Source organism: Neltuma alba, unplaced genomic scaffold, assembly GCF_004799145.2.
Source record: "Neltuma alba isolate B1F8T4 unplaced genomic scaffold, ASM479914v2 tig00001400_pilon, whole genome shotgun sequence".
Taxonomy (NCBI): domain Eukaryota; kingdom Viridiplantae; phylum Streptophyta; class Magnoliopsida; order Fabales; family Fabaceae; genus Neltuma; species Neltuma alba.
Genome location: NW_021632446.1, coordinates 15,424 through 32,389, shown reverse-complemented (window position 1 = coordinate 32,389; position 16,966 = coordinate 15,424). Strand labels below are relative to the sequence as shown.

The 16,966-nt window shown below is 32.3% G+C and overlaps 2 protein-coding genes and 1 long non-coding RNA gene across 3 annotated transcripts; all 3 read right to left on the bottom strand.

The window, feature by feature from the left end:
• Positions 1 to 3,638: 3,638 nt before the first annotated feature.
• LOC114756599 (peptidyl-prolyl cis-trans isomerase cyp6-like) lies at positions 3,639 to 4,340 on the bottom strand. Its single transcript, XM_028945549.1, has 4 exons — positions 4,263 to 4,340; positions 4,082 to 4,136; positions 3,832 to 3,920; positions 3,639 to 3,707 (listed from the first exon to the last, which is right to left on the bottom strand). The coding sequence occupies exons 1-4, from the start codon at positions 4,338 to 4,340 to the stop codon at positions 3,639 to 3,641; spliced, it is 291 nt and encodes a 96-aa protein (XP_028801382.1).
• Positions 4,341 to 12,394: 8,054 nt separating this feature from the next.
• LOC114756592 (uncharacterized) lies at positions 12,395 to 13,901 on the bottom strand. The gene is made up of 2 exons (XR_003741474.1): positions 12,675 to 13,901; positions 12,395 to 12,594 (listed from the first exon to the last, which is right to left on the bottom strand). It is a non-coding gene; the product is annotated as an uncharacterized LOC114756592 (long non-coding RNA).
• Positions 13,902 to 16,654: 2,753 nt separating this feature from the next.
• LOC114756609 (uncharacterized mitochondrial protein AtMg00820-like) lies at positions 16,655 to 16,966 on the bottom strand. Its single transcript, XM_028945556.1, has one exon. The coding sequence runs from the start codon at positions 16,964 to 16,966 to the stop codon at positions 16,655 to 16,657; it is 312 nt and encodes a 103-aa protein (XP_028801389.1).

The window sequence follows — 16,966 nt, the reverse complement described above, 5'->3', positions numbered from 1 at the left end:
CATAACAACAATTTATCTAAAGATGACAAGTCTTAATTGAGAAATAACAAGTCTAAATTTGATATAACAAAGTAACTTTTCCTTATACATAACAAGAAATAGCATATATTTAATTAAAAATAACCATAATTTATTTGAAAATAACACGTCTTTACTGGAAAATAACAATTTATTCGGTATTTCTTGTTATGTATAAGGAAAAGTTGCCTTGTTAATATCAAGTTTAGACTTGTCATTTTCCAGTAAATACGTATTATTTTCAAATAAATTATGGTCATTTTTAATTAAGTACATGCTATTTTCTTGTTATGTATAAGAAAAATTGCTTTGTTAATATCAAGTTTAGACTTGTCATTTTCCAGTAAAGACGTGTCATTTTTAAATAAATTATGATCATTTTTAATTAATGCACATGCTGCTATTTGTTATGTATAAGGAAAGTTGTTTTGTTAATATCAAATTTAGACTTGTTATTTCTCAATTAAGACTTGTCATCCTCAAATAAATTGTTGTCACAAGTTGGAGTCACAGTAAAAGAGTTAACTTATATTTTTATTTGCATTATAAAATTAAAAAATCTTTGATGGCCCAATGGCCATCTTCCCTTTTGTTGGTCTAAGTGGCCAAGGGATTGTGGGATCAAATCCCACCTCCGTTTTAAACCAATATTATCCCATTTCAAAAAAAAAAAAATCTTGTCACAAAAATCTTTCACCGGTAGCCACCACACTGGTGGCCGGCATCAATGGCGAGAGGCGGGGCCTGATGAGGGAAGCAAGCTCTAGAACTCGTTTGGTATGCTGGAAATTCTGCAATGAAAAAGTACAATTTTGATTTTTCATAGATAAAGCCCGTTTAGTTGCAACATTTTTTACCTTTGCTCACTGTTTTAAAGAAAAGTTAACACTTCTAATTTAGTTATTTAGTTTTATGATGGAGTATAAATAAAAGAGTAATTTTAAAAAAAACCAAGAAAACACAATATTAAATTTAATTATATATGCATCTATTATATTAACTTTTCCAATCATGCACTAACATATGCCTTTAAATATTATTGTTAAAACTATAAATTCATACGGCAAAAATAGAACACGTCTATGTGTGACTGAAAATCTTGACATAAAGGGTGTGTTTGGTTGGAGGGGAGGGGAGGGAAAATGAGCCCCTCCCCTCATTTGGTTAAAAATTTTGGAGGGGAGGGGAGTTAAAATGTCTCCTCCCCTCCCCCCATTTTGGTTCCCCTCCAAATTGAGGGTTTTTGAAGGAGAGCCAAAATTTTAGACCATTATGTACTTATGGTTTTTTTAATATTCCACTTCTACCCATAAAATATATTATTATAATATTTATTTTAAATAAAAAATATATACATTATTATAATTAAAAATATATTATAAAAATTATTTAAATAAAAAATTATAATATTATAAAATTAATTGTTTTTTTATAAATATATTATTTATTAAATATATTTTAAAGCTGGAAAAAAAGATAGCTTAAAGAAAATAAAATTTCATTTTTCTTAGAGCATATAAAATTTGTTAATTTGATTATTTTAAATATATTATTATATTAATTAGAATAAAAATTACTATACCAATTTTTTAATACACATATTAACATGATAAGATTGAATTTTTATTAAATTATATAATTTAAATTAAGATGTAAATTAATTTATATAATATATCAATAAAAAACATAAACTAATATATAAGGGTAAAATGGTAAATTGATTATTACTATCCTTCCCCTCCCCTCCTTGAACCAAACAAGGGATCATTAAATATCTTCCCCTCCCTTCCTTTTTAATCAAACCAAACAAGGTGAGGATGAAACCTCCCTCCCCTCCCCTACCCCTCCCCCCCTCCCTCCCTCCCTCCCTCAAACCAAAGACAAATAACCTCCCCCCCCAAAACAATGGACATAAAGTTGATGGAAGTATTTTCCATATATAGACAAGAATAGCAAATATCAAATTATGCAGATATCAGTAATATTTAAGGTAAATTTCAAAGAAATAAATGTGTTAAATCTGTTCTTAATTAAAGCAATAGAAAATAGGAAGTAACTCTACAATACCAAGTGATTTTACTTTTATATAGGATATCACTAATAGTTACCAATTAATAAGATTTTATTTTAAAATTCAGAATTCCCTTCTTTTTCAAAATAAACATAAATCATATAATTTGACATCCATTTACATTGGCCTCAATAGTCATCTCAGTGGTCATCCCGACCATCCCTCTTTCTCTTCTTTCTCATTGCCTCACGTCTTTTCTTGCCCTTCAAGAAGACCCCATCCCTCTTTCGATTCGGAGCAGGCCTTATAATCACTCCGGGAGGAATATCTCTGGCTGCAGATATTTTTCAGTCAGTGTTAGGCAAAATTATTATTTCCTCTGGTCCTAATTATAAGACGTATGTAGTTTACAAATGAGACCTTACAATTAGAATTGGAAATAGTGTTATTAACAGAACTAAAATTGTTAAAATAAAACTCACGATTATATAACATGCCACAATCAACGATTCTAACCGCCCAGTCAAAACTAGTCTGTCCAATTTCTCGTAGCGTATCCATGCCTTCCACAAGCTTCCCGAAGACCACATGAGTCCTGCAACAAGTTGCAAATAACAGTATTAGTATATTAGGAAGTTTGACAAATGTAACGTTTGCAGACCGAGCATTTTATATTGGAGGGGGGGGGGGGAGAAAAACAAGAGTTAACCATATATATTAACCTGTCAAGGCTTTCATCAGCTCTCAATGTGATCAAAAAGTGAGAACCGGAAGCTTTTAATTCTTTTCTGGGCATAGATAGGAGCCCTTCTTTATCATGTTTCAAGTTGTTTGACTCATCAGCTGAAATAAGTCACAATGTAGAAACTCTTCATCGAAATAAACATTTTGAGAACTTTGAGAAAGTATGAATCTAGGATCTAGCATTCTCACCTGGGAAATGTGGACCATAAATGCTTTCAACATCTTCCCCTGCAGCATGATTAAAAATGTGATGTAGAGGTGTAAGAGTAGACATTACATCCAGGAACAAGTAGAAATGATTAGCAAGTTCGGAAGATTATAGCAAACAAGACATCAGGCCAGATGAAACGTATAGTTGCAGTCAACATTGTAATCATGATTATTCAATGCAGGATTTATATAAAAATAAAACAGTAACTTGGATAAATTGAAGATTTATATCTAGAATGTAGTGACAATTTAAACTGAGGATTTCCAAACAGATACACTATTGAACCACTCATTTAGAAATATATCTTAGGCGACAACATTTTCAGTTGGGAAAAAATGATCAAGTTAAAATCGTCAATTGCTAGTCTTAATTCAATCCTACAGTGTAACAACCCAAATAATTTATAAATAGAGGATACAGAATTTACTTAAAATCAACATATCAATATGTAACATAAAATATATGACATGATGCATCACTCGCAATCAATGAGCATCACAGCCCATTCTTCAAATACCAGCTATGCACAAAAATATGAATCTACTTTCATTTAATAATTAGTAAAGCAATTAGAAAGAGTTAAAAATTGCATTGACAGAAATGGACTAAATGTGAGTAAATGTATTGTATCAAATTACAAGATTTAGAAAGCAGTTAAGTGTGCCATGCAAAAGCCAATGCGTCATTAGAAAACTCACCAGTTTCGTAGCTTATGGCACCTCCCTGCAAAAGGAAAACTAGCAATTAATATAGAGTCTTGATCACAGGTTGCAAAGAAAACTGTTTTGGAAATTAAATAAGATGGACAACTTAGTAAATATACGCTTCAAACCATAGCAGTACATACCTTCACATAGGAGCCACGTTTTTCACCCTTGTGAAAGAAACAATTTGCGTAACACAAAAACATCTGATTTGGACTGACACCTTTTTCTCCTGAAAGGACAGAAGATTAAATGAGAAATGGGGAAGTCATATCATAAATCATCAAAATCAAAATAAACCAGCACGTCTAAGGGCTTGTTTAATTAGTGAAACTGTAATTGCAATACAGAAGAGTTCTACTAGGGGGGATATTAAAGAAATCAGATTATTACCTGTACATAGCGCACGAAAATCTTCTGCAGTGTAAGGGGCAAGGTCATAGAATAGCTGGGAGGTCAAAAGAATTCATTAGGTTCCATTCCTAATCTCATAGTCAAAATCACAAAGTTCAAAAGATAAAAACTGCATCATGTATGATCACTGTAATTCAAAATTACTAAAACAAAAGGGTACCTCAAAAACCATCCTTTCATAGTACATCCCAGCTATAAAGACATCCATAAAAACAGGGAATTTCTCCTCCTCTGTCATTGTCAGCCTTTTTTCACTCAGAACTCAAGCCAACGAAACCACTGAAATCACAAAAGTCAGTCAAAAGAGACCCAATAATTATTGATAAGTGTAATGTAATGATAACATGTAATGTTACATCAGAAGCAAACACTGGCACATATCATATCAAAAAACTTCTGGAACATTAACAAAGAGTTGCATCATGTCTGAATATTTTTGGAGGCCTAGGTATAGATATAAAAGCCAGAAAAACAGAAAAAATTTGGAAAAAGAATAATAAACTAAAGGGAAAACAAGAACAAGAAGAATCAAGAAATAATCATATTAGAAAAATCAATAAAACATCAAAGTAAAGAAAAACGAAAGGCATTGTATTCATAAAAAGCTGTGAAAGGAACAGGCATATGTACTCTCTATTTGCAGATACTCTGTACTAGTTCTTTCATATGGTCTCGAATCATATGATCCCTACACTAAACAGGACGGGAGCTTTTCCATTTGTGTATTTGAAGAGATACACATAAGAATGTGGTTGTATATAAGAATATGATTGTACTGCATAAGACTGACATATAATTCATCTAATGCTTTGGCTACTCTAATATTCACGTCCTTTCTAGTAATGATTGATGAATAGACAACACAAAGAATAAATTATAGATAAGCTAATCAAAAGAAAAAAGGACCTTCCAAGTGATCGAGCAATTCTAAGAAATGGATATTGCATTCCATATTTTTGCCCCTTCTCACTTTATCTCTTATTTAACAGCTGTGCAGTGATTAATTAACCAAAAAATAAAAACAAAGATAAACATAAAAATTCTTGGTTCTTTGTGATAAGTTAATTTGGGATATATCTATATGTAAATATCTCGTTGTCAAGACTGAAATATATATCAGAAAGAGGTTTAATAATGGGCAGAACAAAAATGAACTGCTTTCTTGCTTCATTCACAACTTCTTGGAGTAGTTCGGCCAACAGCAGAACAAGCCCAAGTATATAACAGAGAAAATTCAACACTAATCTTAGGATATTAGAAGCAACTTAGTTTTATTCATTATTTACTTCTCCGGTCCTTAATGTAAAACCTATTTAACTAATTTGATTAGATTAAGAAAGTTAGATAAGTTAGTTAATTATAAGAAATATAACATATTTTTCTAAAATACCATAATCATCTTTTTTGATATCGCGTATTTCTCTCCTACTTAGTTATAGTTAAGGAGTATCAACAGGGTAATTTCAGCAAAATTAATAAATATAAGAAATAAGATTAATATCAACTCAATAATTAGGTTCTATACTAAAGACCGGAAGAGCACTATATAACAAATCAAAAGACTAGAGATGCCAGGGGTGACAGAACTGAGTAACTAGAAGCCGCGATCATACTTAATTTCTTGTCTCAGAGTAACAAAACTTCTTAAAAGAACATTGCCAAACTTGCTCTGCATGTTAAAATAAAAAGATACTACTTAGGATCAACTCACCACTTATAACAGCTACACGATCTAGTTTTATCTCTAGATTTTAAGAAAAAAAGCACCAATAACTGCACAAGGGCTATATGAAGTAGGACGTGCCCATAAAATCATATATATGAAACTCTTAATTCCCCGTATTGCTTTGCTAAAATTTCTTTAGTGCTGCGGCTTTAGATATCAGTACAATAATCCAACAATCCCTAAGTTCAACAAGCATAATGCAGGGTTCGAAATTACTCATAACTAATTAATATTCAACAACTCAGCAACCAAATTTTAAGATCAAACCATACGTTAGAGGTCCAACACGAACTCGGAAAAGAAGAAGACAATGTAGCACGAAGCCAAACAACAGATGGTCGACAGCGAAGCGAAGATGAATAGGAGACGCGGCCGCGGCCGCGGCGTGCGGCGGTGGAGGTCGGACTTGATGTAAAGGTGAATGATGGTGATGGGATGAAGGGAAGAGACGGAGGATGGTGTTGCTCGAACGTGATTGCCGATGGCGGAAAGGTATATATAGGTGTGCGTGTTAATATATATTACTCCCTCTGTTCCTTATTATAAGTGACAAATAACCTAAATATGTTGATAAAAAAATAGTTAAAATTAGTTAAGAACAATTAATGTGTAAAAAGTATAATTTTTTTCCAAAAATGCCCACATTAATAAGGAGAAAGAGCATGAGAGAGAACAATTAAATTATTAAAAGAAAGAAAAGTGGGAGGGAGGGAGAGTGTGAGTTGGAGATAATAAATATGGGTAAAACAGTAAATCAACACAAAAAAGTAGAGACAACTTGTAAGTGTCTCTTATATATAGGAACATGCCATAAGCATCAAATGTCTCTTATAATAAGGAACGGAGAGAGTATAAGAAACAAAAAATCGGATCAGACACTAAACCAGTTGAAATAGTGGGTTAAAGATTAATGGGTTGGATCGGGGTTAGACCGGATAAAACCAATAATAATTAAAATAATATAATTTGACTACACCTTTTCTCTTTTCTTTCTTTTTTAATTCGCCCAATGCAATTTTTTTTCTTATTATTTTATATTTTTGTCTCTTGTCTCTCTCACGTGGATGTCATAGCACATATCACAAGGCTACTTCTTTTTTCCTCTCTCCTCGTTGAATGGCAGATTACTTGTGCATTATTCTCTTTCTGAGCCTTGACGTAAGCCATTGAGCCACGATTTGCTCCCACAAGAGATAGGAGTGAGGAACGCAACGGCAGCTACCTAGGTTGCATTATTCTCTGGTTCAAATTTTGAAATTCGGTCCTCTTTCTTCATTTCTCTTTCTTTCTCAAACAGCCCTCTGCGTTTCTGTTTCTTTCTCACTTTCTGTTTCTTTCTCACACAGAAATGATAAACAGTGATCTCTTCTTCTCTCTACACATCCCTTCTACTCTATTACTTATCTTCCTCCTTGCCTTCCACTCTTCCACAAGCATGGGTTCGAAGCGCCCACAAGAGACTTCCAAATGGGTATTTCTTTTTATGATTTTTTCTTCTTCTACCACTTCTCTCAACCGTGTTAATGTCTTCTCCGGTGAACGGTGAGATGGTAAGAGTAAAAAAGAAGAAAGGAGGAAAAAAAACCGGTGACCCATCCAACCCACCGGTTTTTAACGGTTTTTTTTTGTTCTTTCCGGTTTTTTCCTGTTCAATTTGAAGCCAGTTTATTCTTCAAACTAGACCGAACTAGAGACCGGTTTTCCGGTTGAACCGACCGGTTCGGTCCGGTTTTTTTTCATTGATATATACATAATGGAGCAAGGTTTTAAAACCCGGACCGGACGGACGGTCGAACCAGCAACCGGACAATACAACGGCTCGGTTTCTATATTTAGACCGGTTAGAGAGTTGGACCGTGTTAAACCGTTATGAGCCGCCTATTAAGTTGGGAACCAGAGTTAAGCTGAGACCCGGAGCGGTTTTCAGAGAACCGTCCGGCTGGGCAAAAGAAGGAGAAGGAAGAAGGAAAAAGAAGAAGAGAGAAACAGAAAAATCTAAAAGGAAAAAAAATAGCTTCTTTATTTTTCTCATTTACTTGACACGGATCAATCGCATGAGATGGATAAAGGATGATATTGAAAAGAAGCAAGCTTGGAGCGTTTTTCCTCTCTTGCCATCGACTCAGAGGAAGGCAGTGAGCTCGACACAGGCACCCTTTGATGCGTCTGAAAAATTTACTTGAAAAGAAAGGAAGAGTAAAAAATAATAATAAAAAACTGTTCCTCTATCTTCGGTGCACAAAGGCCAGATTGGGGAAGATGAAAAGTTGTGCATCACGTTTTTCAATACTGTACTTTGCTCAGTCTATCACTTTTTTTTTTGAAAAAACTTGCTAAGCCAATTTTGAAATTCGAAGGTTATCCTTAAGCATGCATCTCCTGTTTTTATCTCACTGTAATTAATTGTTTTGAAATCTATATTTTGTATTATTTTTAATCAAAATAATTAGCATAAAATTAAACATATATTAGTGTAATTATTATAATTAATATCGTCATCTTTTATTTTATTTATGATAATTAATATAAAATTAAACGTGTAGTGTGTTTAGTATATTATTACTTTTAATCAGTATTTCTAAGTTAAAAAAATAATCTTTTTCTGTTGCAGCCCAAAAAATTTGTCAATAATTTTAAATAAAAAACTGTGTAAAGGAAATTTAAATATTAAATGAGTTAATGGAGCCAAAAATCTTTATTAAAAAATGTATAAAAAATTTTAAAATGACCACAGCCCATTAGATTAAAATAAAACCAAGGTTGAACTTGTTAATTTTTTTAATAAATTTGACTAAGTATGTTAATATAATTATATATGTATATAATATTTTTTTTAATTTAATTATTATATTACTAGTTCGACCGGACAGTTCAACTGATTCAACCGTTTGAACCGTGACCTGCTAGCTTTACCGGCTTGACATCCAGTCCGGCTTTTAAAACATTATAATGGAGTGTTCATGGGGACTGGCCCGTCTGTTGAACAATTTTATTCCTGTCCGTTCCGTAGTTTTTTTTATAAAATACTATAATTTTTTATATGAAATTTTTTATGTTATAATATTTATTTTTTATTGGACTTTTAAAATAAAAATATTATGTAAAAAACTTAATTATATAGTATAAAAAAGATATAAAAACAATACTGTAAAAAAAATACTGTAAAAGAAACACTATATAATAACTTTATGAATTATTTTATTGAGGAAAGAGATTTTATTAAGATAATTTTACAACTTAATAGCAAAAAATCACTATAAAAATAAGAATTATTATTAATAAGTAAGTTGGATAATCTAATATATTATGGGTACTGTTTTTGTCTTATCCCGAAATTTTTTTTTTGGGTCTCATCCCCTCTTGTCTTGAACTAACTGAGACCGGGACCGAGACTGGGACCAGGACAGGACAAATTGAATACCTATAATATATATGTATATGATCTTTTCTAATTTTTTTCCTCTGGCCAGAACTGGCGGAAAATTTTTCCCGATCTAGGTAGAAATAGAAGTGTATGTGTGCGTATATACATAATATGTAGCTAGCAAGAGTTGGTGGGATTAATAAAGGTTTAGCTTATAAGCCTAAATCATATGAATCGACTCTATTATCAATATAAAGATCTCATTAATAAGTGATCTATAAGTCCTTTTATAAGCGTTTTCTAAAGACATACTTCGATGAGTCTCCACTCAACTCACCTGAACTTTCTTCTAGCCAAAAACAAAAAAAAGGTATATATATATATATATATGTATATGGTGGACTTAATTATTAATCAGCTTTTCCTTATTAATCTATGCTAGTACAATACTCGTGCTCTCCTCAATTAGAAAATTATGAAAAGAAATTATAGCATAATATATTTTAAAAAATACTTGTTGCCAATGATAATATATGCATTGTTAATTTGATATACAAAAGCAAAATTATGATAGGACAGTGTCGTATTAAGTAAAATGTTGCCTCTGCTCGTAGAATCTTGGATATACACCTCATTGAAATTAGTGTTTTGACAACAGGAATGGCCGAATTTGCACTATAAAGTCTGTGTTATATCAAAAATCGGAAGAATATTATTTTTTACAGATTTAAACTTTAAACCGTTCAAACCAACTTAATCATTAATCTATTTAGAGGGAGTAAGAGAGTTTACAAACAAAATGAAATGGCAAAATTACACCTTGGATATATGCAAGGCGCCCCCGCTTAGCAGCTTGGGAGGGCATATGCATGAAGAGAGAAGCAGGTGGGCGGGGTTGGGTCTGAGATCAGCAAAGAAGCAAAAAGAAGCTTTTATGATAAAGCTTGCTAGAGAAATTTATTATTTATTACTCCCTCCGTTCCTTATTATAAGAGACATTTGATGTTTATGGCATGTTCCTATATATAAGAGACACTTAAAAATTGTCTTTACTTTTTTGTGTTGATTTCCTATTTTACCCATATTTATTGTCTCCAATTCACACTCTCTCTCCTTTCCATTTCTCTTTCTTTTAAAAATTTACCATTGTTCTCTCTCATGCTCTGTCTCCTTATTAATGAGGGCATTTTTGGAGAAAAAATTATACTTTTTACACATTAATTGTTCTTAACTAATTTTAACTGTTTTTTTATCGACGTAATTCGGTTATTCGTCTCTTATAATAAGGAACGGAGGGAGTATTACTAATATTTTTAGGAAAAAATGCATATCAAGATGAATTTTTTAAAAAATAATTAAGCGAGAAAAAAATACTCGCGAAAAACAAATGTTCTCCAAAATTCTGCTTCAATGTAAGAATAAATGTAAATTAAAGTTTATGCATAAAAAAAAAAGATATGACATGGTACAAACATGCCATTACTATTTCCAATCTTGGACTTGATAAATGATAATTTTGAATTCAGATCAATGTATAATACTAACTCTTATCATTAACGTAAAAGCTAGTTTGATATTCAATTTGATCCTAAATACAAGATCACAATCTAGTTTGTCTCTCATACTTATCCTTTTTTTTTAAAGATACTCCTCTGGTCTTATTTATATGATACTAAGAGAAATTTTTTATGTAAATGTATAATTTTACCCATCATTTATTATTATATTGATTTTGTTTACATGAGATATAATATATACTCCTCCGGTCCTAAATATAAGACCCCTTTTGTAGTGTAATTACACTACAAAAGAGGTCTTATATTTAGGACCATAAGGAGTATTAAATAGGGATAAAGTGGGAAAGTTATTGAATTTTAAATGAGTTAATGAAATTTAAGTTTTTTCTTGGTCTGTGTGAAACATGTTAGAAGTAACTTGTAAATAGGATCAAAGGAGTAATCTTTATAGTAGTTGCATACGTTAAATGTAGTCATCATTATTCATAGGTCCTTCACACCTTTGAATGGAGAAAATAAAACACCACACATGAAGTTCCATAATCCAATTGCATTATTACAGTGGCAAATTGTATATGAAGTCATTGATAAGGTCTACATTGAAAAGTTTCGATATCTATAATTTATATTTATATTCATGTTTGATATCAACCTGTGAATTCGTCCAAAACATGAGCTTACTCCTAATGTAGTGGAATAATAAGCTAACAAAAAAAAAAAAAAACATTCCCGGGGTAAATAATTTATGAAGCCATGGAAGTAGGCATATACTCCCTCCGTTCCTTATTATAAGAGACATTTGATGCTTATGGCATGTTCCTATATATAAGAGACACTTAAAAGTTGTCTCTACTTTTTTGTGTTGATTTCCTATTTTACCCATATTTATTGTCTCCAACTCACACTCTCTCTCCTTCCTACTTCTCTTTCTTTTAATAATTTAATCGTTCTCTCTCATGCTCTCTCTCCTTATTAATGAGGGCATTTTTGGAAAAAAAATTATATTTTTTACACATTGATTGTTCTTAATTAATTTTAACTGTTTTTTTTATCAACGTAATTCGGTTATTTGTCTCTTATAATAAGGAACGGAGGGAGTACCATTTAAAGTTTGCTATTAATGACCTTAAGTTGAGGTTTATCTTCCCCGATGGGCCTCGTTAAAAAAAAATAAAATTGCTTGTTGTATTGCTTCTCGTGTTAATTTCGATAAAGGTGTTGGCTAGAACCATTCAAATGGAAAATATTAGACCCAAGGTTTCACAAGACCGATAATACTACTGACAATAAGATACTAATTACACTTAAAGGCCATGTTGGCACAACAGAGATTAGTCTGGTCCACAAAATGCAAAACAACACATAGCAGAAGGAATTATATAACTTCCCATAATCCAAAAGTCTAGTAAATTCCCAATATAGAGGAAAACTTATGTCCAGATTTTTAGTTAAGAAAAAACAGAACAAAAACTAGTTTCAGTATTTATCATTTTGATGAGTACTCTAAATTCATCAGATCTGAATTGTCTATATCTGATTTAAACAGTTTAGATTTAAAATATTTAATTAATTATTTTTAAATAAAAAACTATTTTAAAAAAATAGTTAAAAAATTATCTCTATTTTAAATTTTATATATATTAAAATAATTATCTTGAACAAATAAAAATAAAAAAGAAATCAAATTTCGATCATCTAAATAAGATGTGGATGATCAAATCTAATGAATTTAGAGTATTCATCCAAAACTGGTCCCGAAGATAATGACAATACTATAACACTGAAAGTCATAACGCACTCCCATCCGAAAGAAGCGCCATCCTTACAGCCATTATCTCAGTGAATGTGTCCGTGGCACTGACATGATGATGAAAAGAGAAACTATCTGCAACACAAAGGAAACAACATATGAGTAACCAAAGTATTATAATGGTGAAGGAAAAATGAAAACGAACTTTGAAGTACCCTGCTTCTTCTTGATAACCGCATAATTCACAAAAGTCACAAGCTTGTGCATCCTTTTCAAAGGGTTGTAGTTCTTCCATGCTTGAAACAGTGGGGAGGGAACAGGAAGCTACGTTCCTGAACCAACGTGCTATGCAGAAAGATAATGTGGTGCTTTCATTGCTTTGAATGGATTCCGTCACCTCCTACACCAACGCTGAAGTACTAGACCGATTATACCTTCCCTTCAAAGAAGATATTGCAAAACTGAAATCAAAGTCATGAAAATAACATCTGGCAAAGTGAACACGGAGATGATGAGTGCTATTAGCAAGCCTGCTCGTCATATCCACAGAGACCAAACTTTTGGGGTAATCGAGTTCATTAACCCAATCCTTGTGAAGACCTTTTCAACCTCCACAACAACCTTCCAAGTGTTCATAGAAGGGGCAACCTCATCAAGCCCATCGTAGCCAAGGCCATGTCAAGTTAGAGAGAAGAGGAAGAAGATTTAGTGATAGAGGAGACGTGCAGTGGACTGTGTGTGGAAGAGCCTTTGGAAACCTTGGTTATACAGTAGGCGGAAGGGAACAAACTGATGGGAAATTTTTAGAGCTCAAACGGAAAAGCAAAGAACAAAACAGTAAATAACAGTACTCATTGTATATTATAGTATTTTCTCTGTGATATAGAGTGATTTCTTCCTCTTTATATATACGTGAATCAGAGAACAAGGAAAGAGAAATAAATGACCACGTGTTAAAAGAAGAGAAGGATCTAGACATTAGGGCTAGCTGGAAACGTGTGCGGAACTGGGCTTCTGTATTTTGGGTCTTTGTTGGGCTTATTGTATAATGTCATGTAGGTGCTAACATGCCCTCTCGAGTCCAAGTATGAAGAATGAACATTTAGACTTGATCTTAACCACTTGAAACGATCAGCTACCAAGGGTTTAGTGAAGATATCTGCAAGTTGATCATGAGAAGAAACAATGGCAATTCTGAGAGACTTCGCAGCAACTCGTTCACACACAAAATGATAATCAAGATCAATGTGTTTCGCCTGAGAATGAAAAACTAGATTAACAGCTAGATAAGTAGCTCCCAAATTATCATCGTATAAGATTGGGGCTTCGGGTGGTCTAATGTTAAGTTTTCCAAGTAAATTTTGTAGCCAAATGAGTTCACATGTAGCAGTAGCAAGAGCTCGACACTCAGATTTAGTGCCTGATCTTAAGACAGTGCGTTGTTTCTTCTTGATCTTGAGACAGTGGGTTGTTTCTTAGAGTTCCAAGAAACAAGATTTGAGCCAAGAAACATAGCATAACCCCCAATGGATCTGGAATCAGGTTGAGAACCTCTTAGCATTAGAATAGGCTTCAAGTGACCTAGCAGTAGAACACAAGGTCATAGTGTTGGATCTTCTAATAAGTAAACCGAAATGGGATGTGTCACAAAGATACCGAAGAATGCATTTAACAACGGCAATTTTATCAAAATACTATAAATAGTAAAAATAATTACCCAAATGCTACATTGCAGAAACTATTTATCTATATACTATATCTTTTAAAAATCGTTCACGCCGAGATGAACTTTCACTCTAACAGCTTATTTTTTTAAGTGAAAAAATGAAACTCGTTCAAGTCAAGAACGACTTCCACTATCTCCATTTTCCCCAACTAAGATCCCATTTCATCAACTTCCGCCTTTCGTCCCTGCCTTTAAAGTTGTGGAGCAAATTACAGTTAACACCCCATCTCATCATATCCATTCCTCATTTTCTTTTACTCTACATCTTCTCCTAAATAGAATAAATAAATATGAGTAGATTTTGTAGAAAAATTACTTTTTATCTTGATACTTAAATTTAAAAGAAAATATATAAATGAATTAAATAAAAAAATATTTAAAACTTAACAGGTTCACAAATTTTATGAAATAGCTAAATAAAAATATTAAAAACTTTAAGTTTTTAAAATAACTCAATAAACAAACACTAAAAACTTATTAGGGCCTTCTTTCATGGTGAAAGAGTGTCATGTTACCTTAAATAATTCAAAAAAACAAAAATAAAATAGATAAGAATGGGTACTAGAGAAAAATAAGAATATTTTAAGTGATTTTAAGAACTTAAAGTTTTTAATATTTTTATTTAGCCATTTCATAAAATTTGTGAACTTGTTAAGTTTTAAATATTTGTTTATTTAATTTATTTATATATTTTCTTTTAAATTTAAGTATCAAGCCAAAAAGTAATTTTTCTACATAATCTACTCATATTTATTCTATTTAAGAGAAGATGTAGGGTAAAAGAAAATAAGTAATGGATATGATGAGATAGGGTGTTAACGGTAATTTGCTCCACAACTTTAAAGGCAGGGACGGAAGGCGGAAGTTGATGAAATTGGGTTGTCAGTTGTAATTTTCGCTGAAAATAAAATGGAGATAGTTGAAGCCTTTATTGGCCTGAAGGAGTTTCATTTTTTCACTTAAAAAATTAAGCAGTCATAGTGAAAGTTCATCTCGGCATGAACAACTTTTAAAAGATGTAGTATATGAGTAAATAGCTTCAGTGTAGCATTTGAGTAATTATTTTTATTATTTATGGTAATTTGATAAAATTGTCATTTAATTGCAGACTAGCATCCATCAGTGGGATAGTGCATGAACTGGCGTAGTTTATTTACAGCAAAAGACAAATGAGGTCTGGTGAATGAGACATTGAAGACTACCAATAACACTTCTATACAATGTGGGATCTTTGAAAAGTGTACCGTGTTTAAGCAATTTGGAGTTAACTGCCATGGGAGTGGATATTGGTTGGGCATTAAGCATATTTGTCTTAGCTAGTATATCCAATATATATTTTCTTTGACTTAGGAAAATACCTTTAGACCTAGTTTCAACCTCAACACCAAGAAAGTATTTTAGAGCGCCTAAGTCTTTGATAGGAAAGGAGGAACCCAAAATTTGAAGTAATTCAGAGATAGCATCAGCAGAGGATTCTGTCAGTATTATATCATCAATGTAAATGAGCACATGTATCCAACATAAAGAAGTGGTGTAAATGAAGAGGGAAGGATCTGAACGAGAGGCAGAGAAACCAAGATTGAGTAAACAAGAACTTAATCATACAAACCATAGTCTAGAGACTTGTTTGAGACTAGGGGTATTCATGAGGCCCGGTAGCCCAGTATGCCCTCCCAAACCTGCCAAAAAAATACCCTGCCCAGCCCAAAAAATACAAAAAAAAACAGAAAAAATGGGTATTTTCGGGTTGGGCTATTCACGAGGAAGGCCGGTCGCAGGCACACCATGTAGCCTTGCCCATTTGGTCTTGCCCGATATATATAATTACTTATATTATAATATATATTTTTTAGAATTATAATATATATAGTGTAATATTACTATTATACTTCAATACTCAAAAAGAACATTACTCCCTTATATTATTAGACTTTACATTTTTAAAGTTCTATTTTTTTTTTAAATATACCACCTCTTTTAACTTTTTTAAACTATCTTACTGTGTACTATAATTGTCTTTTAACTTTTAGACGTTGACATTACTTCATATATCATGAAATGATACTAATTATTCCAATTCAAATGTAATATTATAGATCTCTATAAATTATATAAACTATAAGTTATTAATATAATTGAACATGTTAATATCGCTTGTATTTTTTCTTATATGTTTTGTTATTTTCTCAACTTTGTGGAGATTGATGCAAATCATTTGGACTTTAAGACTTTAATTACAATTTTTCATTGTCTTGTTTTTAATAAATTGTGGATATTGTTAAATTTTTAAAGTATAAATAGTTGTTAAGACATACAAAAATTTTATAACCCAAATTGTAAATTTGGACAAAGAAAGCCTGTCTTGCCCAGTCTATATTAACCCAACCCAAAATAACTTTTTTATTGTCAAACCCGCTGTATTTTGCAGCACACTTATCCTTCGGGCCGGGCATCCAGCAAGGTCTTGTCCTATCCATCTTTGCCATGCACACCCCTATTTGAGACCATAGAGAGAGCGACGGAGTTTGCAGACATAAATACCTCTTCGTCAAGAAATCCATGGAGGAAAACATTCTGCACATCGATTTGGCAAACAGTCCAGTCGCGTGAGACAGCTAGAGTGAGAACGATGCAAACAGTGATTGGCTTCACTACTGGAGAGCAGGCATCAGAAAAATCGACGCCCTCTTGTTGATGAAAACCGTTTGCAACTAAGCTGGCTTTGAATTGATCAATAAAGCCGGCGGGAGAGTACTTGACTCTGAAAATCCACTTACACAT